At 42.5% G+C, this 26,415-nt stretch overlaps 1 protein-coding gene across 1 annotated transcript; it reads left to right on the forward strand.

The window, feature by feature from the left end:
• Positions 1-14,932: 14,932 nt before the first annotated feature.
• SOD2 (superoxide dismutase 2) lies at positions 14,933-25,815 on the forward strand. The gene is made up of 5 exons (XM_026505153.4): positions 14,933-15,143; positions 15,470-15,672; positions 19,495-19,611; positions 21,115-21,294; positions 22,899-25,815. Exons 1-5 carry the CDS (start codon positions 15,010-15,012, stop codon positions 23,042-23,044), a joined length of 780 nt encoding a protein of 259 aa, XP_026360938.2. The 5' UTR covers positions 14,933-15,009; the 3' UTR covers positions 23,045-25,815.
• Positions 25,816-26,415: the final 600 nt, after the last annotated feature.

A 26,415-nucleotide genomic window follows, 5' to 3' on the forward strand; every position in this document is an offset into this window, starting at 1 on the left:
AGATGGTCAAAGGGTTCATGGGATAAACTCACTGGGAATAAGTCAGATCAGTATGGAGAAAATATTTGCAACTTACAGCACAAGAAATCTTAAAAACTGGAAAAAGACGAAAATCCAAAGAGGATTTTTGGGCAAGAACGTGAACAGACAATTCACAGAAAAGAATAGCAGTGGTCCTAAAACATAAAAGGCTGTTTGTCCTCACTTATAATGGAAATAAACATTGAAATTACAAAGCTCTGGAGAAACAGTGCTCATAAATTTCTTGGTGGCAATGGGGAAATGATTCAAGCCCTATGGAGTACCAAAATGCCATTTGCATCTATTCTTGTATCTTGCAATTCTACTTCTAACCCTAACTACATTCTGAAAATGCACCTCCACAAATAGAAACAACATGTAGGCGAGGTTATTTGTTGCACTGTCATTTGTCATAATGAAAGTTTGGAAATAACCCGAATGTCCATTAATAGGGAACTGGTTGGACATGATAAAACCATACAATGGGATGCAATGCTGCCATTAAAAAAAAAAAAAAAATGAATGAGTTGCTTTGGAATGAGTCCCAGGTTATATGGAAAATTGGAAGGATAGGGCGCCTGAGTAGCACAGTCCATTAAGTGTCTGCCTTCAGCTCAGGTCATGATCCCAGGGTCCTAGGATGGAGTCCTGCATTGGGCTCCCTGCTCAGGGGGGGACTGCCTCTTCCTCTGCCCCCCCCCAACTCGTGTGTGTGTGTGTGTGTGTGTGTGTGTGTGTGTTTGCTCGCTCTCTCTCGCAAAAATAAAATCTTTAAAAGAAAAAGAAAATTGGAAGGATATCCTAGAAACAAAAACGGTTACCTACAGAGGATTGTGGAAAGGGTGCAGGGGAAGAAGTAGAAGCAAGACATCTGATTTTGAACTTCTAAAGTTTTACGTAGCCAAAAAGTAAATTAAAAAGAAAAAGTAAACCCAACGTTGAAAGCAAATTGAAACAAACAACTTTAAGTCAAATTGGTAACATAAATAATGTTGTTACCCAGAGAAAAGAATTATTCCCCCAGGGCTTTTGAACATAGTACTCAGGCAACATCTGTGGTGGAATATGTTCTAAGGATGAAAAAGAACTACAAAGGAATCTTAAGCTTCTCTCAGTGGTTTTGAATTAATGGCAATATTGTTGCTGTGGTTTTGAAACTATTATAAGAACACAAGTAACATAATGTATAACTTTAAAGCAGAAGAGAAAATGAAGTACAAATATAAAATTAAGGAAGTTCAGAAAAAGCCTGTAATACATTTAAATTGTAAGTATCAATTTGAGTACGTGATTCTAAAAATAAATTTCCTAGTTCTGTGCACTGAAATGGCCAAGAAGCACTAGGGTGGCAAACTGTCCTGGGGGATTTCCCAGGATGCTGCATTTTCAGTGTTAAAACCGGAACTGTCCGAGGCAAACCAGGATGGTTGGTCACCTTCAGGAACAATGAGCACACTTGCCCCCCAGATTGTGGTTTCTAAATTCCATTTCTCACTAAATAGATCCAAAACTCTGAAGAATTGGCTGATTCCAGGCTAGGGCAGAGAAAGTACAGGATGAGTCAGACATTTTGTGTCTGAATGCAGAGGAAGTGCTCAGGCTAATATGTCAACAGGACTCAGGAGAAGAGGCAAAACTGATCTATAGGGATAGAAGTCAAATCCATGCTTGGCTGGTGGGGAGGAGCATTAATCGACTGGAAAAGAAAATGGGGAACTTTGGGGGGTTATGGAAATATTCTACATCACGATTAAGGTGGTGCTTACCCAGAGATAGAGATAGAGATAGATAGATAGACACATATATCATCACACTGCACCACTAAAATGGATACACTTAACGTCAATTTTACCTCATATAAGTTATATGTATTTATTACATACATATACTTCATATAAATTAACTCTCATATGTATGTATTCAGAGCAATTTTAACATCAAAAGGAAAATGGCAACAATTAATTATAAGTACTGAATAGATAAAAATCTATGACCCTAGAGTAACACTTGATGAGAGAGGGGGTGGAGGATGATTTTCCATCATTGGAAATGACTATTATATCAAGTCAATCTGAAAAGGAGCAATTAAAGGGAACATAGGATTTGCCCTGCCTTTTTTTTTTTTTTTTTAAGAAAAGTAGAATTGTGGTTCACTCCTGGTTAATGAGGAAAACCTTTTCCTCACAATAGGGTGCTAGCAAATAAATGTAGAATAAATAATGTAATTAGTGAATAACCATTATGCGAATATAAAGAAATAATTGATTCAGGCAAGGATCATCAGTGGACTTTAAAACCTTTAGATGACAGATTGCTGGGAAATGAGAATATGCATTTGGAGCTAAAATATCATTTCTCAGATTATCTAATTGTGAAGAGAATACACTTGTATAGTGGAGTCATCTGGTGGTCACCGTCTGAACCAAATGAACAAATTTAGAATCTGTAATAGTGGGACAACCTCCAATTTACAGAAGATACAGGAGGAAGAGTAATAATAACAAATCTAATGGCACTGGCAAAATTATCCCCCACAAAACTTTATGAAACTGTAAGCAATAACTATTTATTGAACCCCTGAGTTAGGTCTAGCCCAGTCCTCAGTATTGATATCCACCCAACTTTAAACTACAATTTCAAAAGAGATACCAGAGTATGCTGGAAGTTATATCCGACTGTTTTAAATAGCACACGATGTTGAGTTAGATTGATGTGAAGTAAACTGGCCACTTCTTTCCCATCAGCCTAGTAGTTAGACTATAACCTATATTCCTACTACTTTGATTTAGGAACCATCTAATAATATGTGAAGGGGAAAAAAGAAGAAAAAAAGGCACTCACAGTAAGTCTGGCCTTTGTCCTTGTCACATAAGTCCAGGGAGCTTGGAGATGGGCAGATTTGGCAGTTAAAGAAGTTGGCAGTGATTCATAGGTGCTCTTATGAGCTCAGAGATGGCATGACCATGACCCTGGGCATGTCAAGTTTTTCCGAGTCAGTACTTTTGCTTGGTCCATTCTTTCTGTCTGTCTTGCTCTTTCTACTCTTCCTTACCAGGTTATCTCCTATTGCTTATTAGCAATTAGCTTTAGAGACATTATTTAGCCTATTATGTGTCAATCATAGGGATTTGCAGTTTCACACATGGGAGCTAAAGCTTTCTAGACCAGTTTTCTCTTTTCAAGCTAGTGGGTTTTACAGTGACTTTCTTACAAAAGTTTTTCTTTGAGCAGCAATGCAGTATACTAACCCAATATGTCTACTCTTTCAGGTTTGGTTAACATTTATAACCATAAAGCTAATGATGTTTAGTCTTTCTTTACAGACCACAAAGAACTCCATTGGTACTCTTTAAACATGTTTTAAAAAAATAAATAAATTATATTCATATAATAATTTTTACGTACTATTTTAAAATTGCTATTTTACTGTACCTATCTCCTTGAACATAATACTGAACAATTTTCCAGGCTTTGTTTCCTAGTATTGGTTTTGGGTTTTTTTAAAAGATTTTATTTATTTATCTGAGAGAGAGAGCAGGAGGGGGAGGGGCAAAGGGAGAGGGAGAAAGAGGATCCCTGTTGGGCAGGGAGCCCAAAGCAGGGCTCAATCCTAGGACCCTGATATCATGACCTGAACCAAAGGCAGACGCCTAACTGACTGAGCCACCCAGGCGCCCCTTCTTGTATTATTTTGAATCAGTGTATTCATTATATACCCAAGGAATGTTCGTTAGATACCTGCCACACTGTACTAAGTACAAAGGAAATTTTATGCCCCGAATAGTGGCTCCGCAGTGGAGTTTCAGTCATTCTGAATCCTTGATGGGGGCAGGGAGCGGAGCGAATAGAGGTGTGGGGAATGCAGAATTACTTGTTCTTGGAAACAGCCTTGTCTAGTACCTGGAAAATCCCTTTATTAAAAAAAAAAAAAGAATAAAGGCAGAACTTGGAAATAATTTCCCTATCATGATCTCTATCCTTTTCACCCATTCAGTGCAAATAACAGCGCTTTCTGAAAAGGATTCAGTGTGCCAGCGTGACTAAGCATCACTGTACTCCTTCCAACTTCCACCAGGGGACCGTGGCACACACTGCTGGGAGCCAAGTTCCTCTTCTTGCTGATGGTTTCCTGATGGTGTTTGAGTCATAAGATCTTCAGCCCAGGGGATGAATTATGGCTGGTATGAGCCAATGTTTCTTAACAGGAGTGTTATTGATATTTGGGGTAGGATGAATTTTCGGGTCTGTGTGTGTGTGTAAAGGTGTTCTGTGCATTTTAGGACATTCTGCATCCCAAGACTAACCCACTAAATGCCAATAGTATCTCTCTATTTGTGTGACAATTGAAAGTACCCCCACTATATTTCCAGTACCTCTGTATGGGGAGGATTTCCCTGATGAGAACCTTGGTTGATGGGGGGTATTGGGATCTTCTTTACCAAATCATGACACCCCGTCTTCCTGCAGGCAGAATTAGCCAGTTGACCAGTTCTGGCCAGGACCAGAGGAAGTCTGGGGCTTCTGAGAAAGGTTTTTCTTTCTGATAAGAGAGGAAAAGGTGTTTTCCCTCCTCCCTTCCTCTTAACAGTCTGGGAGAGGCTCTGATGCTTGTACCTATAGGAACCATCTCACGATCAGGAAGTACCAAATGGGAAAACAAGCCAGCCTGCTGAGAATACAGAGTAGGGAGTGAAAAGTTCCTGGATCATGGATGACATTGTTAAGCTTCCAAATGAATGCAGGGACTGCCAACTGTTGGGCTTTTTATGAAGTAAAATAGAAATGTACTTATATTTTAAACCCCTGTCCATCAGGGTGCCTGTTAATACATCACCAAACACATTCTGACTTAAGCAGTTAGGGAAAAAGAGTATTTACATGATAAACAAGTTATAGAAAATGGAAAGATACCAAGTAAAACCAGGTTTTTCTTGGGGGAAAAATATAATGAAACAATTCACCTGCAGAAAGTTGAATACTTAAAAGTCTCAATATATGAATTGTGTTTGCTTTACTGAACCCATGCATCAAAATAATTGTTCTTCCTGTACCACTTCGCTTTGTTGTTGTTTTTACATTAGGTTATGATTATGGCCCTCATTGTTCAGTGGTGTGATAAAGCAGAAATTTACGTACCATTATTTACTTGCAGAAACCCCAGCCTTATAAGACACAGACCTAGCTACATTAAACATGTAAAGGGCTTGGAGAATCTTATTTTCAGAACTTTTCAAAACTACCATTCTATTTTCCTTTGCTGCTTGCTAACCTATGGGTACAACAGTTAAGTTCTGTTGGGTCAAACACTCAATGAAACCTCTTCTAATTTTTAAAAAGGACAGCCTTTTATTCCCCACAAATTAAAGAACCGCTGGCTGGGGGCACCTGGGTGGCTCAGTTGGTTAAGTAACGGCCTTCAGCTCGGGTCATGATCCTGGAGTCTGAGGATCGAGTCCCACATCAAGCTCCCTGCTTGGCGGGGAGTCTGTTTCTCCCTCTGCCCCTCTCCTTTCTGGTGCTCTCTCTCTCTCATTCTCTCTCTCTCAAATAAATAAATAAAATCTTAAAAAAAAAAAAAAAGAACCAGTAGCTCGGGAGACAGTCCATCCAAAAACCATGTGCCTGACTCACTCCTGATCATTGCAAATCTGTACTTCTTCCAGAGAAGAACAGTTGTTCCAGTCACCATGCTGACCACTTGCTACAGACGTCTGTCAGGAACAACATAAGACTTATTTTCATTGCTCTTTCCTGCCTTTTTTAACCTCTTTACTCTATCCCACTCATCTGTGTCCAGTGCTACCGTCCACATCCAGATCTTTATCTTTTCTCATGGAAAACTCCAAAAGCCTTCTAGTTGGTCCCCTGCCACCCATCAGAACCATCATCCAACAGCAATTCTGGGAGATTTCCACTTTGGGGGTTATGGACAGACATACTATTCCATGTTCCTCTCACTAAACACAATGAAAAGTCCTGCATGTTACCTATGAAATGACCATAAGAAAGCACACGGACTAGGGACATCAGGACTGGAGGGCAACAGAAAGCTTGTTCCATGTTCCCTGGGCTTTCTTTTTGCTTCATAAACCTCAGAAGCAGACAATCTGGAAATACCAACAGGCACAGACAAAACATCCTCCCCCCACCACCCCAAAAAGCCTGCTCCCTATAACGAAAGGACCAGGGAAGAGGCAGCCCAGCAAGACAGAAAATCTTTTTTTTTTTTTTAAGATTTTATTTATTTGTTAGAAAGAGAGAGCACAAGCAGGGGGAGAAGCAGGCTCCCCACTGATCAAGGAGCCCGCTGTGGGACTTGATCCCAGAACCCTGAGATCATGACCTGAACCAAAGGCAGACTCCTAACCGACTGAGCCACCCAGTCATCCCAAGACAGAAAATCTCTAGACAGCAACGACTCTCTCCAGCCAACACTTCTTTCCATGCTGGCACAGGCTAAAGATCGGTGAGCCAGGATGTGGTTAATCCCAGAGACACTGGGGCAGGAGTATCTCACAACCCCAGCGCTCCAAATCAGTTGTTAGATCTTTGGCAACACAGGAAGTGCTTTACAGTACTCTGGGAAAGAGCACCACCTGGTGATGAAAGAAAAGGAAACACTCTAAATGCTGTGCTTCTAAGCCTTTGGTTAAAGCCAAGTCAATGTGGACTCTTAGAGGATGATTCCCCGGGGGGTGGTGTACTGTCAGGAGAAGGGGCTGATGAAGCCCAACGTTCCGGATCAAAGCTGGGCTGAGGAGGGAACATTCTGTATGAGACGTGTCACACAGTGGGGGACTCGTGGATATCTGAGGTCCTGGGTTTCTGGAGACGAAAAAGAAGATGGGGAAAGTTATAGAAAGAAAGAGAAGGAAAATGATGCTTAACGCTTTGCTGAATGCTTTACATACATTGTTTCATTAGTTCTCACAAGCGGACTTCTAGGGCAGTGAGGTGGGACAGCTGAGGCACAGAGAGGTTCAATAACAGCACAGATAAGAAGAGGTAAAGCCTCAAATTGGACACAGTTAAGCTGATTTCAGGGTCTCCTCCCCTAAACGTACACAACAGGCTTCCCTCGGGAACATATGCAAAAATAGAAAACTTCAGCAAAATAAAGGTGCAACTATTGCAGAGAACGTCACTTAAAGTATGTTTAATCTCCTCAGCCTGATACTATGATAAAAGTAAGGGTTGCTCTTTGAGATGTCCTTATTTTATGCCTATAGACCCCTGTGCTGAAGAACAAGTCCCCCTCTCAGTAGGAGAAAATTTAGGCACAGTGGAGAGGGATTTTGTTCTTGTTCCATAGAAAATAAGTGCTAAATATAGCCAAACCACCCAGTAAGTTTGAGTAGTGCTTCTGCCCCAAGAAAGGAATAGACAAATGATAACGAGGGCAGATTTGGGTAGGAGGCAATCTAAAAGCGGCAGCAGTGACCCCAGGGTCACTTAATAAGTGAAACCAGGCTGTCCAAGGCCATGTCCAGAAGGCATGGAAAATTGAGGTGTGTTTAGGAAAACAAATGTTTCCAGAGCTCCATTCTCTGAGCAGGGCTCAGCAGTGAGGGAGTCCTGCGGGTGGAAGGTGACGCTGAACAGAGTTGTGGCAGCCATGCTAATTATAATCCAAGCGGGGGCCCAGATGCAGAGAAAGGGCAGCCCCTAGGAAAGGGACTGGCAGGGGCCAAGAATTGTTCGTGTGCCTCAGACATTGAAAACAGGGAATGAGTAAGATACACAGGGTAAATCACAGCAGATAAATGGGTTTGTTTTGTATACGAATCTATCTAGAAGGCATTGCAAAGGTAATAAATATTTGATAAGTTTTTTAAGAATTTTATTTAATTACTTGAGACAGAGAGAACAGGGGGAGAGGGACAAGCAGACTCTCCGCTGAGCAGGGAGCCCAATGTGGGGCTCAATCCCAGGACCCTGAGATCATGACCTGAACTGAAGTCAGACACTTAACCGACTGAGCCCCCCAGGGGCCCCTATTTAATAAGTTTTTAAAGGATAAACCATGGTGTGCCTTTGACCTAGGTGTTTTTCTAAAACCCACTATATATGTGGCTTCAGCCTTGGCCTTTGGAAAGCTGGAATCAGGTGCTCACTTCGTTGTCATTTGGACCATCCCTGGCCTTGTGCTAGACGAGAGATTGTGTAACAGCTTCATATTCAACTGGGGTAACAACGTTACTCATAGGATCAAGGCATGCTGTCCAGATTATTTTCAATAGATAGATGTAGCATGGGGTGAACATCTTCTTGGGTTCTGTGTTCACTGAAGTTCTATTAGTGGTATAAACATATATTCATTACACAAAAACTTTAGAAGAGCTAAATACATCTCTCTTCTGTTTGATATCATTTAAATTCTTAAAAACATTTATTGGCTCAAAAGAATATAATGGTCTTCCTAAAGTTATCTACCTAATATTTAACATTCTCATTAACTTCAACCTATCTTCAAATGTATTTAGCTTTTTAAGTGTTCTTAATAACTCCTTTTGTACAGGGGTGTGTGGGTGGCTCAGTCAGTTAAGTGTCTGACTATGGCTTATGATCTTTGATCATGATCTCAGGGTCCTGGGATCAAGCCCCATGTAGGACTCCACACTCAGTGGAGAGTCTTCTTCTCCCTCTCCCTCTGCCTCCTCCCCCCGCCCCTGCTCATGCTCTCTCTCAAATAAATAAATAAAATCTTAAAAAAAATAAAAATAAAAAAATCAAGTTAAATTCAAACTACTACTAAATGTTTTATTTTATTTTTTATTTTTAATTTTTTTTAGAGAGGGAGGCAGGAGGGGCAAAGGGAGGGGCAGAGGGAGAGAATCTCAAGCAGACTTCCCATTGGGCACAGAGTCTCCCACCTCCCTGCCTCAACATAAGGATCGATCTCACGACCTTGAGATCATGACCTGAGGCAAAATCAAGATTCAGGCACTTAACTGACTGAGCAACCCAGCCACCCCAACTTTTTTTAAAGGAATTTCAAGAAACGTTTGAAAACAACTCAGGATGCCATAACATACCTTGAAGATCCTAAACTGTAACTTTTCACACTACTTTCTTGGATTTAAAGTCACATTTGGGCTGATTAGAGGTGGGTGCCCTTGGGCAAGGTGGTGGTGTGGATGCAGGCTTACCTCTAAAATCCCCACCGAAATGACCCATAAGACAAACTCATGGGGGAAAGAATCGCCTTACTGCTGGAAATCTGAAGTGCCACTCAAAGACCAGAAATATGGGAGAATTTCTGGTAGACATAGTCTTTTTTTTTTTTTTAATTGAGAGTAGGGTAGGGGCTGAAGGAGAGAGAGAGAATCCTCAAGCAGACTCCCTGCTGAGCGGGGAGCCCCACACGGGGCTTGATCCCACAACTCTGAGATCATGATCTGGGTGGAAACCAAGAGTTGGAGGCTTAACCGACTGAGCCACCCAGGCGCCCCTCTGGTAAACATAGTCTTGATGTGTCACTGTCACACTGGGTAGCAATGACTTGTGGGATGTGATCGTACAGTGACTTCACTGTGTCATTACATTGGCCTGCTGATCTTGGTTTTTTCTTTGCCCCTGGACCAAAATGCTGGTCCCAGGACCTTTCTTTTTTTAATTGTAGGTGATAAAAAAAAATCATATAATCACTTTAAGTTGGAGCACAGGCTCAGTCTTAAATGCCCAGTCCTATGTACAAACCTCTGACACGGACTGAAAGTTGAACTTGTCCTTTAGTGCAGGCCCCTAGCAAGCTCGCAGCCCACATGGGAGGAAGAGGGGGAAGCCCGTGGGCTCTTCCCATCTCAGGCCTTGTTCTCCTGCTCTTCCTCTCTTAGTGTGCTAACCTTGCTCCTGACTTTCCAGAGACTGAGCTGCAGGAGAGGTAGGGGGTCTACCTGCCAGAGAGCCAGCTGGGGTGGAGCTGAGCCAGATATGCCACCTGTACAAAAATGCTTGTATATATGTGGGGCCATTAAAATGAAGTTGAACCAGACAGAGGTAGAATGTACCTCTTCTCTCTCAGCCCCTGACTGTGGCTGGAACTGGTACTGGGGTCAGATATCACCAAAGCAGGAGCCAGCTAAGAAAGGCCATCCCTCCTGGATACAGACTCCCCTTCCCCTCCCTGCAGGTGAGTGCCAGTAAGCCCTCTGAAGGAGCAGGGCAGGGAGGAGAGGGGAGGGGAGTGCTGTGGAGGGAGTCCCTGGTGGGGAGGGGACTCAGTGACTGTGATTATAAACTCAACAGTGGTTGACAGTTTGATAACCAGATTGGATTACAGAAAGCTGTGAACTGCCCTATTAGTTTGCTTGGGTTGTAAAGCAAAATACCATAGACGGGGTGGCTGAAACAACAGAAATCTATTTTCTCACGGTCCTAGAGGCAAATCTGAGATCACGCTGTCAGCAGGATTGATTTCTCCTTAGGTCTCTCTCCTTGGCTTGCAGATGGTCACCTCTCAGCCTGTGTGTGACTTTATCTCCCCCTATAAGGACACCTGTCACACTGGCTTAGGGCCCACCTTGAAACTCTCATTTTAATTTAGATACTTTCTTAAAGGCCCTGTCTCCAAAAGTCACATTCTCAGGTACTGGGGGATATAACGTATAACATATAACATTTGGGGGGTACATATAAATTTGAGGGGACACAATGCAGTCCATAACACCTGGATCAAGTACTAAACTGGTCTGGGACAAAACTAAGATGTCTGCTCAGAGGAGAGTTGAATGTTCAGGGTCAGTGTTGAGATTAAGAGAGCTTCTAGTTTGTACATCTCTGAGAGGATTCTTCAAACCTGTACAAGAGCAGTTGATCAGCCTTCTTTCATAATCAACCAGAATATCTTGTCCCAATATATCGCTGACTAGTTCCTTAAACTAAATTAATACTCTTAGGGTGAAAACACTTCTAGGCTTATTTCACACAATTTTATGCTATTTCCCCACAAAAGGGCCAGTGAAGATATAAGCCAGCACCAGAGTGGGGGTGTAGGCCAGGATGGCTAGTGTTCTGGGACATGCCTGAGATGGGACCCAAAGTTCATATTATTCCCAGTGGACCAAGTTCTGGCATGACCTCTGTCATAAATATGAGGCTAAGCCTCCTTCCTCCACACCTACTTGGGTTCCTCGGTGTGGGGTGTAGCCTCTGGTATGTGCTGGCCAGGAGATGTAGCCAGCCTGAAATCCTTATGCTTGGTCATTGCCCTCAGGGATGTGAGTCCATTCATCTTGGGTAGCTCACGGGAATTATTCTTAGAACTGTGCCCATGAATTCAATTTTATTCCATGATAATCCTGGGATATTAATAGATCAACCCACTCCGCACACAGAATACATTGGACATGTTTTTTTTTTTTTTTAATCAGGTGTGATGGTTAATTTTACTTATCAATTTGGAGGGTGTTTTTGGATGAAATTGACATTTAACTGGGTGAATTTGGGGTAAAGAGGATTGCCTTCCATAATGTGGGTGGGCCTCATGCAATCAGCTGAAAGCCTGAATAGAACAAAAACTGACCTCCCCAAGCAAGAGGAATTCTCCCTCAGATTGCCTTTGCACTGGACCCACACCATTGGCTGTCCTGGGTCTCCAGCCTGTCTGTTCACACTGTCAATTTTGGACTTTTCAGCCTCCATAATCCATGAGTCGATTCCTTATAATGCAGCTCTTTTTCTCTCTATATAAAAATCATATCAGTTCTGTTTCTTTTTTAAACAAGATTTATTCATTTATTTTGGAGAGAGAGAGCATGCCAGGGGGAGGGGGAGAGGGAGAGAGAGAACCAAAAGCAGGCTCTGTGCTGAGCATGGAGCCCAACGCCCTGCTCAATCTCATGACTCTGAGATCGTGACCTCAGCAGAAATCAAGAGTCCGGTGCTTAACCAACTGAGCCACCCAGGTGCTCCTCAATTCTGTTTCTTAATACATCTCTTTCTCTCTATATATACAAATCATATCAATTCTGTTTCCCTGGGGAACTCTGAGTAATACACCTGAAGTAGTTATGATGGTGGGTTATTCATTCCCCTAAAGGGGCAGACGTTGCATGGTCTTTATGGAGGGATCTGCTGGACTCTAACTATGGGACACCCTTTCTTTTTACCCTCCTCCATTCTGGCTTCCCAGGTTTATGGCCTGCAAGGGTGGGAAGAGTCAGGTGACCCAGCGCCAAAGGCAGTTCTAGGAAGCTGGGGTTTCACTGAGGCTAAGAATCGAATGTGATTGAAAGCATAATCCAACATGAGAACAGAGGAGCAGTCAAGTTCAGGTCCAAGAATTATGACCTGGGTCATATGCAAGAGATGAGTCTGGAGATTCGATTTCCCTTTTTTTTTCCGGGCTGGAAGTGTGCACATCTAAATGACTATATCTCCCAGCCTTCTCTGTAGCTAAGTGTAGCCTTGTGCCTAAATTCTGAGTGGAATCTGTTGGGTGAACCTACTACAAAGGATCCTTAAGAGGGAGATAGCTGCGGCCCAAACTTTTGTCCTTCTCTCTTCATGGGAAGGAGGTGAGATGGCTGGTGCTCTAGAAACTATAATGGATCATGAAGCAACTCTGAGGACGGAGGAGCCTGGGTCCTTGATAATTTCATGGCACTGTCATCCCAGCCCTGGACTGCCTACTTCAGATTGCTTTTACATGAGGGAATGGATATGCTCTTCTGTGTTTGAGACCCTCAGTCACTAGAACACGAATGTGATTAGGAACAGGCTCAAAATGATTTAATCTCAACCCATATTTTGCCTCCTCCAGCCAATATGTTGGTCTAATGTGGTGGGTCTGAGTAGCCTTGGGGAGTTTATGCAAGGGAAGTGCACAATGATGATGCCAGATGTGGCAGATGACATCCTGACCTGTCTGGAGGAATTTGGGACAGACCCCAGGCAACTGTAATCTAACTCCGGGCCAATACTGAATGAGTACTTCATATAGTGGCCAACAAAAAGAAAAAGAGGCCTGTTTATTGGGTGTGGCAGACAAAGAAGGTAAAAAGACTTCTCCTAATCTCTAGTATCCCCCAAATCCTTGGTCTCAATCCAGATACTCTCACAGTTGTGGCTGTCTTCTGGAAGGATGTAGCTGATATAGATATGACGTTAGAAACACTTCAACCAGACTGTTACTGTCACTAGCCCACCCCCCAATTGTTACTTGTTCAAAAGGGCATCTCCTGAGGGGGTCAATTTAAGTATCAAAGTATCATCATCTGTACAAACTAGGATTACATCCATGTAGCCTAACTGGGCTCAGTCACCTTACAGTGATATTTTGTTCTCATTAGAACAAGCCTTCTTATTAGTGACTGATCTGTCACTGAATTCTGTTATTTCACCCTTCAAAATGTCCTTTTCTTCCAGTTCTCAGAGCCAGTACCCTTAAACTGGCTTTTAGGACCTCAGCTAGGATTCACAGAACCTACTAACTAGCTTGCCCTTCATGTTATCAATGCTAGACTACCTTGACTGAAAAACTACTTTATATCTCAGCTCAGCTAAAATGCTTCTTAATTTCCATAACTAACCATATGTTTGAGTTTTAAGCACATGCGTAACCTGCCCCCAACCTGATTTTCCTCCGTTACCCAGTCACATATTCTTGGTTAGTTTCCCAACTGTCAGCAAAACCCAGCCCTCTTGGGGTGCCTGGGTGGCACAGCGGTTAAGCGTCTGCCTTGGGCTCAGGGCGGGATCCCGGCGTTGTGGGATCGAGCCCCACATCAGGCTCCTCTGCTATGAGCCTGCTTCTTCCTCTCCCACTCCTCCTGCTTGTGTTCCCTCTCTCGCTGGCTGTCTCTATCTCTGTCGAATAAATAAATAAAATCTTAAAAAAAAACAACAACAACAACACAAACCCAGCCGTCTTGCTGAGAAGCCAGCTCAGTGGTTCCGGTTAGCCATTCTCCAACCCAAATCCTAGTCATCCTTGGGAAGGGGGGCGGGGTGGGGGTGGGGGTGGAAGAGAGTAGCTGAAACTATTCAGCACCTACTCTCTGCTTCCTTTTAAATTATTCTATTCAATAAGGACCCAACTTATGCTAATAATAGTGTAAGTCTTTCCTAACTTCTACACAGGGAGGATTCACACAATTCAGGATCGTTTTTTAATTGTTGAGAAAGCATTAGATACAGCTCGTTAGGCTGTTAGACACAGTAGGAAAGAATCTTCTGTTGTACTTTTTTAAATATTCTCCTGAGCTTTTGGTTCATGGAAGTCACTCTGAACAAACACTCAGGACCCGGCTGGTAAGGCTTGGTAATAAAGAAGTACTAACTTTCGGTTCTAATCCACTCTTTTACTTACTATGTGATCAGGGCAACCTGCTTAATTAACTTCAGTGAGCTCATTAATGTCGTCTGGAGTCAACGATACCTACCCTAGGAGTGAAATAAAGATAAATGCATATAAACCCTGCAGCATAGTCCCTGGCACATTGCAGGCGTTCAGGAACACTATTATCAGGCCGCCCTGGTCCTGGCTCCGGTCCCAAGGTCAAATTCACTCGGAAAGAAAAGTCACTCCGGGCAGCGGTTGGAGGGGCACTGGCTCTACACCTTACTAGCGCCCAGGACCCTCCTTCCTGAGTAACCTCCCTAGCCCGCTAGGTGCGCCAGGGTGACTCAGGGAAACCGCAGCCCTCCCACCCGCGAGGTCGCCGAACCCCGCGGCGGCCCTGACGGCCGGGAGCAAAGGGGCGGGGCTGCGCCGGCCTTCGGCTGAGGCCCCCCCGCGGGCCCCCAAGGGGCGGGGCTGCGGGCCGTACCATCTTCCACCATGGGGGAGGTAGAGAGCGGCCTTCCCTTTGGTCCCACGCCCAGAGGCGGGCGGGTGGGCGCCGCTTTCCCCCAGCCCCCTGGGGCAGCTCCCTCATGTCCCTCCTTCTCGCGTCGCCGGGCTCAGGGGCGGACTGGCTCTGGCAGGGCAGACCTGGGGCCGCACGCCCCCCGGCGTGGGAGCGGCGGGCGCAGGGGGCGGAGTCCATGGAGGACGGCGGTGTCCTTGCGGCGCGGCGCGGGGTGCGTATTTGTGTACGCCGGGCGGTCGGCGCGGAGCCTGCGGCTTTGAGACGCGGACTGGCGGCAGTGCTCACCATGTTGTCCCGGGCAGCGCGCAGGTGAGCCGCCCGGGCCGCGTGGGGCAGCGGAGACGGGTCACGGCCCTGAGGGCGAAGGGGCGCGGGCGGCCGCTTCCACCGGCCCCGCTCCCTGCATGCCCGCGCCGGCGCGGCGGGTCCAGGGCACCTTCGGGGCCCCGGCGTCGCGGGGACGCGGCGGGCGGCCCTGCCTCAGGGCAGGTGTCGGCTGAGCGCGTCCTGGCTGCTGCGTTAGTTAATGCTTCAGGGAATGTGGAGGGCGGGCGAGCAAGCGGTAGAAAGGCCCAGATGGCGCTGGGTCTGCGTAGACACGTGAGCCAATCGGTCTGTGTCTGCTCTTTTTCCAGCACGAGCAGGACGCTGGTGCCGGCGCTGGGGTCGCTGGGTTCCAGGCAGAAGCACAGCCTCCCCGACTTGCCGTACGATTATGGCGCCCTGGAGCCTCACATCAACGCCCAGATCATGCAGCTGCACCACAGCAAGCACCACGCGACCTACGTGAACAACCTGAATGCCATCGAGGAGAAGTATCTGGAGGCGCTGGAGAAAGGTAGGTGCCGGGCAGCCTGCCCGTGAGAGACTGGACGGGGAAAGGGGACAGCGAGGCGTGGCCTCGGGAACCAGTGCCCTTCGGTTCAGGAGAGCGGCTGCGCTTGTCCTGGAATTGACATGGGGTCAAAATTCACAAGGAAAGCAATCATTTTATGGGAAACTGAAACAGGCTTGTGTGTATCTACTAATATTTAGAATTCAGTATTAGGATATAATATGGACTTACACTTTTTTTCCCTAAAGAGCCCAGTTGACAAAACCAGTAATGTGTGGACTTGTGTGTGTCTGGGGGCGTGTGTGTACGAGAATCTATACAAAATCGTATTACACTTTTCAGCCTATTAATCGGTGGCTTGCGCGAGAAAAATAATTGACGGCATGTATTGCTTAATAAGCTGCCCAGTTAAAAGATGTATTTTCTTTTTATTGACTTTAGGTCCTCTGAAATTTGTTGAGTAATTTTCAGACGGTGACATCTTGTTGACTGGGGGCATCTAGTGGGAAAATGTAGTATTTCAGCCTGGTTGCATGAGGTAATTGGCTAAACAAAAACAGAGGAAGTTGCCACATTCTGGAAGGTTTGTGACAGGAACTTTGAGTACGGGGAGAAAGTTTGGTGATTTGTACGGGAAAAGGGTTTCAGAAAAATAACAGATTCGGGAAAGATGTGGTAATGATGACAAGGTGGGGAATATCCCAGTTGTGAAATTATTTCCTGCATGACAACAACTGACAACTTGAACCTTTCTTTTCAATATTTTAAAAACAACTTAATCTCAGTCCTTTTCTTGTGCAATCACACCTTTACTTGTTTTCATGAAAGTTACTGAAAAAAAAGAAGCCGTACATGATGTTGTGTTATGTTGACTATAAATTAACAAGTACCTGCAGTTTTATTTAGAAAATTATATATTTTAAAGACTATTGAAGAATCAAATTTTCATGTTTGAAAATTTGGGGCAAAAGTATTAAGTGAAATAACATCAGTCTCATTACAAGTAGGTAAATAAATACTTTTCAAACAGAAGTATTTAACTTTTATTGTATTTAACAGGAAAAAAATTGAATTGAAGCCAAAGAATATGTTGAACTTAAGAGTAGTATTTTTAAAAGCAGATAGTAAAGCCTCCACATTTCTGTTATTATTAATATTTTATTTTATTTTTTATTTTATTTATTTATTTTTAATGTAAACTCTATGCCCATTGTGGGGCTTGAACTCACAACCCTGATATCAAGTCGCATGCTCTACTGACTGAGCCAGCCAGGCACCCCCCCAGATTTATTAAAATTAATTCATTAATTTTAAAGGTTTTATTTATTTATTTGAGAGAGAGAGAACACAAGCAGGGAGGAGAGGGAAAGGGAGAAGCAGACCTCTTGCCGAGCAGCTTGATCCCAGGACCCCGGGATCACAATCTGAGCCAAAGGCAGGTGCTTAACTGACTGAGCCACCCAGGCACCCCTATATTAAAATTTAAAAATGATGAAGTAAACTTTAAGAGATTGAGATTATTAAACTGGTTTTCAATAAGCATGTTTCTTTCACATTAGAAAAATTTAGTTACTGTTGATTTATAAAAACAATACAAAACCTACATTTATTTTTAGGTTGATTTTCCTAGAATAATTTCTAAGAGGGACCCTGATCTATAACAAAATTATTTTGTGAACACAATAAGAACAAGAAGTTGGCATCTTAAAACAACTCTCCAGTATGATCTGTGTATTTTGAGATCACTTGGCCGGTGCCTACTCTCTGAGGTATGCCCTGAGAGCAGATTAGAGAACTTTTTCTATTATGTAAACTCCCTAAGCACAGAGCTCTCAGTGGTTCTTTGTGTCTTCCATTTTGTCTTTTAGTGTCTTGTGAATAATAAGCACTTGGGACTTAATTGAACAAGGGAATTGCCATTTTTCCTAATAGTTAATCTTAGCTTCTTAAAGGCATGGAAAAGAGTATTTTATTTTGCCTACTTATTTAGCAAGGTAGAAGAAAAGTTTCAAATGTGACTTTTTTAAGTATAGATATCAGAGAATTAATTTTTTTTCCATAAAAACTCCATTTAATATGTTTAGTTACCTAGTCAATCCAACATTCACTGAGTGCCTAGTATGTAGGAGGCAATATATTGGCCCCTGGGACACAGCAGTGCACAGAAGTCCTTGTTATTATTGGAGCTTTTGTTCTACTGGGGAGACGGACAAGTAAATATGTAGTAGAATGCCAGGGCTGTAAGTCCTATCGAGAAAAACAAGTTGGGGAAGTGGTGGGGAATTGCCCATTTTATATTGTGGCTTGAGAAGACTTCACTGATGAGGTTGACATGCCCGTGGAGACATGAAGGAGAAATGTGGGAATGAGCCACGAGGTTATCTTCAGGAAGACTATTCCAGTCTAGGCAACGGCAGTCGGTGGAAACCCTAAACTGGGAGCAGGCTGAGCTCTTGTAAGTGCAAGGTTGGAGCTGGGCCAGCGAGGAAATGCACAGGGTCAGACGACATGCATCTCTGAAGCCGATTGTAGAGACTCGGGGTTCACTGTGAATGAGAGGGGAGCAGCCTTTGGAAGGGTTTGACTATGGGAGTGCCACAGTCAGTGTGGGGTCCAGAGGAGCCCTGTGGCCAGTGTTGAGAACAGAGTGTAAGGGGCACATGTGGAAGCAGGGGACCAGTGCGGCCTGGTGGCACAGATGCAGGTAGGTTACGCTGCTGGTCTGCACCAGAGGTAGGAAGAGGGGATTGGGTTCTGGGTCTTTTTTAAAGGTAGAGCTGGTGGGTAGGTTGGTGGGTTGAACGTGGTGTGTGGGGAAAGGAGTAAGAAATGACCAAGTTATCAAAAATGTCCTGAGAAAACAGCTGACACTTGCTGGGATGGGGAAGGCCGTTGGAGGGTAAGTTTGGGATTTAAAATCTGGAGTTGAGTTTTGAATATGCTGAATTCTTTGTTGATGTAACATTGAACTATTTCCCAATGAATAGTTGTCTATCTAGAAAATGAGAGCTGAAAATCTGCCATTTTTAAAAAACTTTTATTTATTTAATTTTAGTAATCTCTACCCACATTGTGAGGCTCAGACTCACCACCTTGAAACCAAGAGTCATATGCTGTACTGACTGAGCCAGCCAGGTGCCCCTGAAAATTTACCATTTAGTCTGTATGTGGAACCACACGTATCAGCATTTCAGTTTTCTATCATTGTTCTCCTCATTATTGCTGAAATATTTATTTATTTATTTATTTATTTATTTATTTATTTATTTATAAAGGTTTTATTATTTGACGGAGAGAGAGCCCGTGCGCATGTGTACGTTCTCCTAAGCATGACCAGGGAGCAGCAGGCAGAGTGAGAAGCAGACTCCCCGCTGAGCAAGGAACCCGATGTGGGGCTCGATCCCAGGATCCTGGGATCATGACCTGAGCCGAAGGCAGATGCATAATGACTGAGCCACCCAGGCGCCCCTGAAATCTTTAATATCCAAGAAAACTTAGAGTTCTTTGAAGCTCAGAGAAGAATTTTCTGCATGCTTTGCACCCCCTGCTGGGCCTCTCCTGAGTTGTTCAGCATGTTATTAATTGAACTGAAAATCTACTGGGACAAATAATTTTTTAAGAAAATCTTTGTGTGTGTGTGTGTGTGTGTGGCAATTGTGGAATTTTAGGACCGATAGGGATGTTACAGATAAGCTAGTCCAATTATCCGATGTTTTACAAAGAAAATGGTGTATAGAATGTTTGAAAAGTAAAAAAAAAAAAAAAAAAAAAGAATGTTTGAAAAGTAAGAATTTTGAAAAGTGTGTTTGCCTCTTTCTATTACAGGTGACATTACAGCTCAGGTAGCTCTTCAGCCTGGGCTCAAGTTCAATGGCGGAGGCCATATCAATCATTCCATCTTCTGGACAAACCTGAGCCCTAAGGGTGGTGGAGAACCCAAAGGTTGGTAGACACTGGTGTAGTCTTAGCTACCTTTTGTGCATGTTGGGAATGACAGTTGCTTTTCTTATGTTAATTCTGAGGTATCATAGTGGTATATTTTTCATAGCAAGGAGTACAACAAAGTTGTAATTTTGAAAGGGACAAAGGAATGAAGAGTACATTCAGGAAGTTATGTCATCAGCTTTTAAACATATACACACAGTGTCAGATATGGTGTCAGCTTCTGGTTGAAATGCACTGTACTTTACATTAGAATAAGACTGGTAAACTGTTTTTAGAAAAGTTGAGCAATCTGGGGCTGGGTAAGATACTGAATTATTCTGTACCTACTTTCTTCATCTGTATGATACAGGGACCATAATAGAGCTGTTTTGAAAATTAAATAAGTTACCGGAAGTAAAATGCTTAGAATAGTGCCTTTGCTATTATTTTCTACTCTTCCTAACAAAAAAAGTCAGTTGTCCCAGAAAATTAGGTTTTCCAGGACCCCTGGAGGGTAAATGAGGGGACTACAGAGCCAATGGTGTTGTTCATTCTGGCTGGTTTACTTGACTCCCTGTGTCTCCTGTGGAGGCCCAGATGACTTGAATTACTTACCCTCCTCATCCCAGGGAAGCTCTGGGGCATAAGTAGAGCTCTTCTTGTCTCTGGGCTTTGGGCATGTACCTTAAGTTTCTGTGGGTTTATTTATTTGTTTGTTTTTAATTGTTTTGTAAAAGGCATCTTAGGTACTTGTACTAAGCGGTTGCATTTGGAAGATAAATGGGAGAGTAAATGTGAGAAGCTGGGCATTTCTGCGTTAGATCTGCAGCTGAGGCTTTGGGATTTAGTAGAACGTCAGATACGCCCGTATTCAGCCAGCACGTCTTGGTTCTCTGACACTTGGGGTTATCTGTACCACTTTATTATTTGTGCTTATAATCGATAACTACTTTTAAACCAGTGGAATCAAAGCAGTGATATTTTTGGCCTACTTGATTTGGTTGATGTGCTCAATCTAGAATTATATTCACATTGCTACAGAATAAAAGGACTGTAGCTTTTACAGTGTACCCTTTGTTCAGTAATAAAAGACAAAAATCACTCTTTTTAAAATTACATAATTGTGATAGGAAAGATCTAGGCTGCCTTGGGGAAGAACCAAATAACAGCCATAAAATTTTATTCCCAAATTGAGACAGAATAGGTAGGGTAGAAGTCAAAGTAAAATTTTCTGTTGAAGGGAAACAAGAAGGTTAATGGAAAAAGTACAGTGAGGGAAGAAATCCCTCTAACATGGTTCGGTAACAAACACCTGAATTAAAATTGTGAGACCTTGTGATGCTAGTGTCGGGGAAGGAGTAATGCGGTGCCATCTAGGCTCACTGGGTTGTGTTATGTCTTCTGCATGTTGTCTAGTTGTATCTTGTGCAATATGACAAGCACATATTAATACGTGTAGTAAAATTGTTTATTGTTGCCATCTGTTCACTTGTGGGTGTTTTTGGATTTTTTTTTAAATAGGGGAATTGCTGGAGGCCATCAAACGTGATTTTGGTTCCTTCGAAAAATTTAAGGAGAAGTTGACCACTGTATCTGTTGGCGTCCAAGGCTCAGGTTGGGGTTGGCTTGGTTTCAATAAGGAACAGGGACGCTTGCAGATTGCTGCTTGTTCTAACCAGGATCCGCTGCAAGGAACAACAGGTTAGGTTTGAAAATTGTTGGACATTCATTAGTGGGGGATGGTTCGCAGTAAAGTATTTACCTTGAAATAAGGAACACGAACAGTGGTTAAACCTATTGTGAGTGTGTCCTAATGTGAGTAAATCTCAACAGCTAATAATACCCTGAGTCTTAGGTAAGCAAAAATGCTTTACAAGCCCTTGATGTTTTTTAAAATTAGCATATGTAATTTTACAGATACATTAACAAAACACGTTTTTGAACATAAACTGCTTCATTTGACAGAGAATGCGTATCAGCTTACATAATTACACACACTGAAATTAGATAAACACCACAAAGGAGGAAAAGACCTGGAAGCAGAGTCTGACCTCAGACCTTGGACTCTCCATCTGCCAAGCACTTGTAGTCAGAGTGGCGCTAGAGCTCAGATGTCCACACTTCTGCCTTTTGGGGGTTTTGGTTTTGGTATAGGAAAATATTTGGTTTAGAAGCTCCAGGCTGGGCTCACCAAATCCTTTCTCACATTGAGCCGGATTGAGCAGAATGTCTTTAGGAGGTAGTCACAAGGCATCCAGCAGTTCGTTGGGACTTTGATCTGCAACGTAACAGACCTGCAGTGACGTCTCAGCGTCAATCACCAGTAGTTCTCGGCCACATTTTCTGCCTCTGCACATGTCCGCAGACTTGCTTACGCACCTCACTTCCCTGGGTGTAGTCAGATTTAGCCAGAATCTAAACGGTTCTTTTGGGAACTTGAGATGCTGGAGAATGCTGTAGAGAGTCGGGTCTATCTTTGAAGGTGCCTGACAGACAAGGCTGTGATTTCCAGGTAAACCCTGGCCACACCTGCTTCTCTTCCACTTGAGGAAAGCCCATTGGAATGAAAATCCGTGAAAGTCATGGCAGTTTACAGAGGGAAAGAATCATTTATGAACTTCGTTACCTTGATATTCGTACCACATGATTAGTGACCCCCCCCCCCCCCCGCACTGCTCAAGCCCTGCTGGTTGGTACTTGTTTTTCTAGAGGAGGGCTGTCCTTTAGTTTGAGAGTTGTTGAAAATGAGTGTTGCGTAAGTATTTCTTTCTTTATGCTATTTAATTTCTGAGAAGAGTGTCCCTTTTATTTTGCTCCTGTTCAGTTCTCTTTGTTAACTTAATCTTTCTGCTAGAGTTTCATAAATGCTCTGTATTCTCTGAGGCTAACATTCTTAGCCTTCGGAGCAGAGCGGGTTCTCCTTAAACTCCCCTGACTGCTTCAGAAGGTCCTCAACCACCCCCACAAACATGGTACCCTTATCGATCCCCCCAAAATTGGCTCATGGATAGATTTGGTGGTGTTTTAAGAACAGCCCTTAAAATACCGTACTTAATTTTCCAAACTGTTTTAAATTTTTTACTATTTATCACCTTTTCCTCCAAAGAGTAAAGTTTAAAAAAAAATTTATAGGATATTTATTCTTCAGCAAATTTCCTATTTGTAAAAGAAACTGAAAAATGGATGGGAATGTTGTGAAGGGTAATTTTGTGTGCATGGGATAAAGTTTAAGTCGAGAAGATGCAGTCACGTTTTAGATTGAAAAATTTATACTTTTTGCTTTTCCCCCCCCTTCTCTCCAATAGGTCTTATTCCACTACTGGGGATCGATGTGTGGGAGCACGCTTATTACCTTCAGTATAAAAATGTCAGACCAGATTACCTAAAAGCTATTTGGAATGTAATCAACTGGGAGAATGTAACGGAGAGATACATGGCTTGCAAAAAGTAAAACATGATCATTACACTGAGCAAAAGAAGCTTTTCACGACTATTTTTGTAGTAGTGCAGAGTACCGTAGTATGCCAGGTCGCTGCTCTTCTGTAGCATTTCTTAACGTGGCTTGTTCAGGCGTTTGATGAACACGATTTAATGCTATGAACTTCTTGGTTTCCAATTTTGTTATTGGGCAATGAAAATAGTAAGTGCTTTGTGTGATTTAGTCTTTTGATCGAACATCTTCTTCCAAGAGCCGAAACAGCCAGCAGGTTGTAATTGCCACCATAAAGCCGTCAGAAAGATCTCATCCCTATCCTCTTAGGGCCTCCGGGGAAGCCTTTTGCCCCTGTTCTATTGTACTTGTAGAAAACCTGGTCCTTTGCCCACGTTTAATGATAAAAGATTAAATTTGTTTCCCAAGGGAAATGTTCAGTTTTTCTATTGAAAATGGCTCTTTTTGTAAGTAATCTTCTGTCTCGTAGTCCTAGTGGTAGATATCACCCATGGGCCTTTAATTATTTTTGGTCACATGTTCCACAGGGTTAACACCATTTTGTCTTTTAAAACGTGTCACTTGATTGCTAAATTGAGAATTGCTCTAATTTATAAAAAGGAAATCGTCGTGCGTTTGAATTTTTCTGTTGGGAGAAATAAAAAGACTTGTGTGTGACATTTTGTCATCCAACATAGAAGTATGTGTTAGGTACCTGCTCAAAACGGACAAATCCGGGCCTTGTTGATAAAATGCATGTTGGGAATGAGGCCACAGACCGTCTGGCCAGGCCCTTGGCCCCCGTTTCCTCCCTGTTCACGCGTGCCCCTCTGCAGAGCGGCAGCCTGAGCCGGGTGCCGCCTTCCCAGAGTGCTTGGTTTCTGGATGTGGGCAGTGGCCTGTCCCTGCCCAGAAACACTGCTTCTCAAAGACTTGTTTTGAGTTATTCCATCATTTTTGATCTTTTCTTTTAAAAAACGCACGGTCACTATAGAAGCTTTATATTGTATAGTCCTTTAAATAAAGGAAACAATACCCATAATCCAGCGACAGCCTGTCAAATTGTGTTCCTGTTTCGTGCCTGCAGGTGGGACTTTAAATGTAGCAGGGAGCCTTTTGTAATTTGGCTTAACATTGTCATATGTTCCATGTTCCATCATTTCCCTCATTTTTGGTGGCAGTATAATTTATCAATTGGACACTTCCTAATTTACAGTTCTGTTACTGAATATTTCATTGCTTTTTAATCATTTATTGAAATAATGCTGTGATGAGCAACCCACATAGTTTTACCTTCTGTGGGAATGTTTTTTCTATATAGGTTTTTTTCTTAAACCTATTTAGTAACTAGATGTTTTCCCAAATTAGTATATTATTTTTTCCCTAAGTTTATTCTATGTTTTGCATGGAAAAATGGAGTAACTTAGCAGTTTCATTATTGAAGACTGAAGTTTAAAAAAAATTTAAGGCACTTTTCTTTTAGAATTCTTTAGAATTCAATTAGAAAGTCTTTAGGCTTTCTGAATTGTCAGCAGTGTTGATGAGACTAGTGATAACTGTGTATGTGCTTGTGGATTGAAGACACGGGAGACTAGGATTGCCATCCGTCATCTACCACAGTGAAGTGACTTCCACGGAGTGCAAATGAGAGTCATGTGCTTACCGCCTCCATGTATACATACCTATGCACGCATACCTACACGCACACAGAGGCACGTATGTACGTATATATACACACATATATGTATAAGCAAGGCAGGGAACTCTGTTTAAACAGACCATTTAGAAAAATAGAACCTTTCTGGAAGATGGGCTTTTGAATACAAGTAGTCTGCCAGATCCTGGTTTGTACTGAACTAGCAGATATGCAGAGATTACCGACTCATATAAATCTCTTTGACTTTTATTAAGCTTTAAGATTTCAAAAAAATTCAATGTTGAAATTTCTATGGGGCTCTATTTTTGCTCTGATTTTGTGTTGAGGGAACAAGGGAAAGCATGCTGTTCTTCCCTAAGGTTTTGTTTTTTTCCTCCCCATCAGATCTTAAGAGACTAAGATAATTTACAGATAAAGATTTTAATCATCCAGCAGAAAATGAGACGTCAAGATTTTGTTTAGCCCTGCTTTTTCATAATAGAAAAGAAATAGAAAAGGTGAAAGCCATTTCTTCTGAGATGAACCAAGCATTCATTGTTCATCCAGGAGGGATTTTTGTGACCGAACCAGCAGTGCCTGCTCTAGTCTTAAATGTGCTTCAAACACCACGACGTGGTTAGTGCTGTAAGAAAACAGGGCACGAGACAAATACTGTCTGCAGTGGAATCTGCTGCTTGAACTGTTGTGTAATAATTAAACTTCGATGTTGAGAAATTACAGTCTTATTGCACACCTCAAATTCATGATCTGAAAATGAGATTTGAGTTTCTGGTGGACACCTTTTAAAAAGTAACATCAAGATGATAAAATTAAGATTGATGTGTATCATGAGTCATCTCAGACTAGGTCTAAATAGAAATTTTATTTCCTGTTTTAATTGCAGGGGAGCAACTGCTTTGGAAAGCTGCTTAGGTAAATGTTTTATAAATCACTGTTTCTCATTTTCAGTTACACCTAATGACTGGGCAAGCTGATGTCCTGTGTTCTAAGGTACATATCAAACCTGGGATGCATTAAACATCCTATAAGGTCCTGGGTAGTTCTCATTTAATTATTCATTAGAGAAGCATTTATTTTCCTATTGTAAGTGTGAAGTTTTTTGATTGTTAATAAAAGAATCTGTCAACTTTCAAAAGAGGTCTGCATTATGCCTGTGTGTCAAAACAATAATCTTGTAATGCTTTATCATTTTTACTGCTTTTCTGTGGGACAGGGATAACAAATGATAGGTAGTTGAACTTTTACTCTTAAAACTCAGAAGGCATATGGAGTCTTCATTCATATTTGTAGTAACATCTGATAATGTAATAACATAGTATTTTATATACTAAATTATAAAGTTAGAACATCTTTCAATACTAACCAGACATAGAAGATTGTCTTGGGGCACTTGGGCTGTTCAGTCGTTTGGGCATCTGGCCCTTGGTTTCAGCTCAGGTCATGATCTTTGGGTCATGAGGTTGAGCCCCATGTCAGGCTCTGTGCTCAGCAGGGAGTCTGCTTGAGATTCTCTCTCTCTTTCAAATAAATAAAATCTTAAAAAAAAAAATTGCCTTAACTATATACAGCACATCTTGTGATAAAAGGCTGTTTACTTCTTTTTTTCCATAAAGTTCTGGGCAGGTGGTATTTTATCCATTTGTACTGGGAAGTATGAGCTCACCTGGTGCATCTTTCCCTGGACTGTTTGTGTAATGCAGATGTTATTACACTTGATGATGTCACTGAGTTCCTT

The sequence above is a fragment of the Ursus arctos genome, unplaced genomic scaffold, assembly GCF_023065955.2.
Source record: "Ursus arctos isolate Adak ecotype North America unplaced genomic scaffold, UrsArc2.0 scaffold_13, whole genome shotgun sequence".
In the NCBI taxonomy this organism is placed as follows: Eukaryota; Metazoa; Chordata; class Mammalia; order Carnivora; family Ursidae; genus Ursus; species Ursus arctos.

Excerpts from the sequence above, each read along its gene's own strand:
- SOD2 (XM_026505153.4), top strand. The coding sequence starts at position 15,010 with ATGGAGGACGGCGGTGTCCTTGCGGCGCGGCGCGGGGTGCGTATTTGT. Across the intron at positions 19,612-21,114 it reads GGGTGGTGGAGAACCCAAAG|GGGAATTGCTGGAGGCCATC; the intron begins GTTGGTAGACAC and ends TTTTTTAAATAG. Across the intron at positions 21,295-22,898 it reads TCCGCTGCAAGGAACAACAG|GTCTTATTCCACTACTGGGG; the intron begins GTTAGGTTTGAA and ends TCTCTCCAATAG.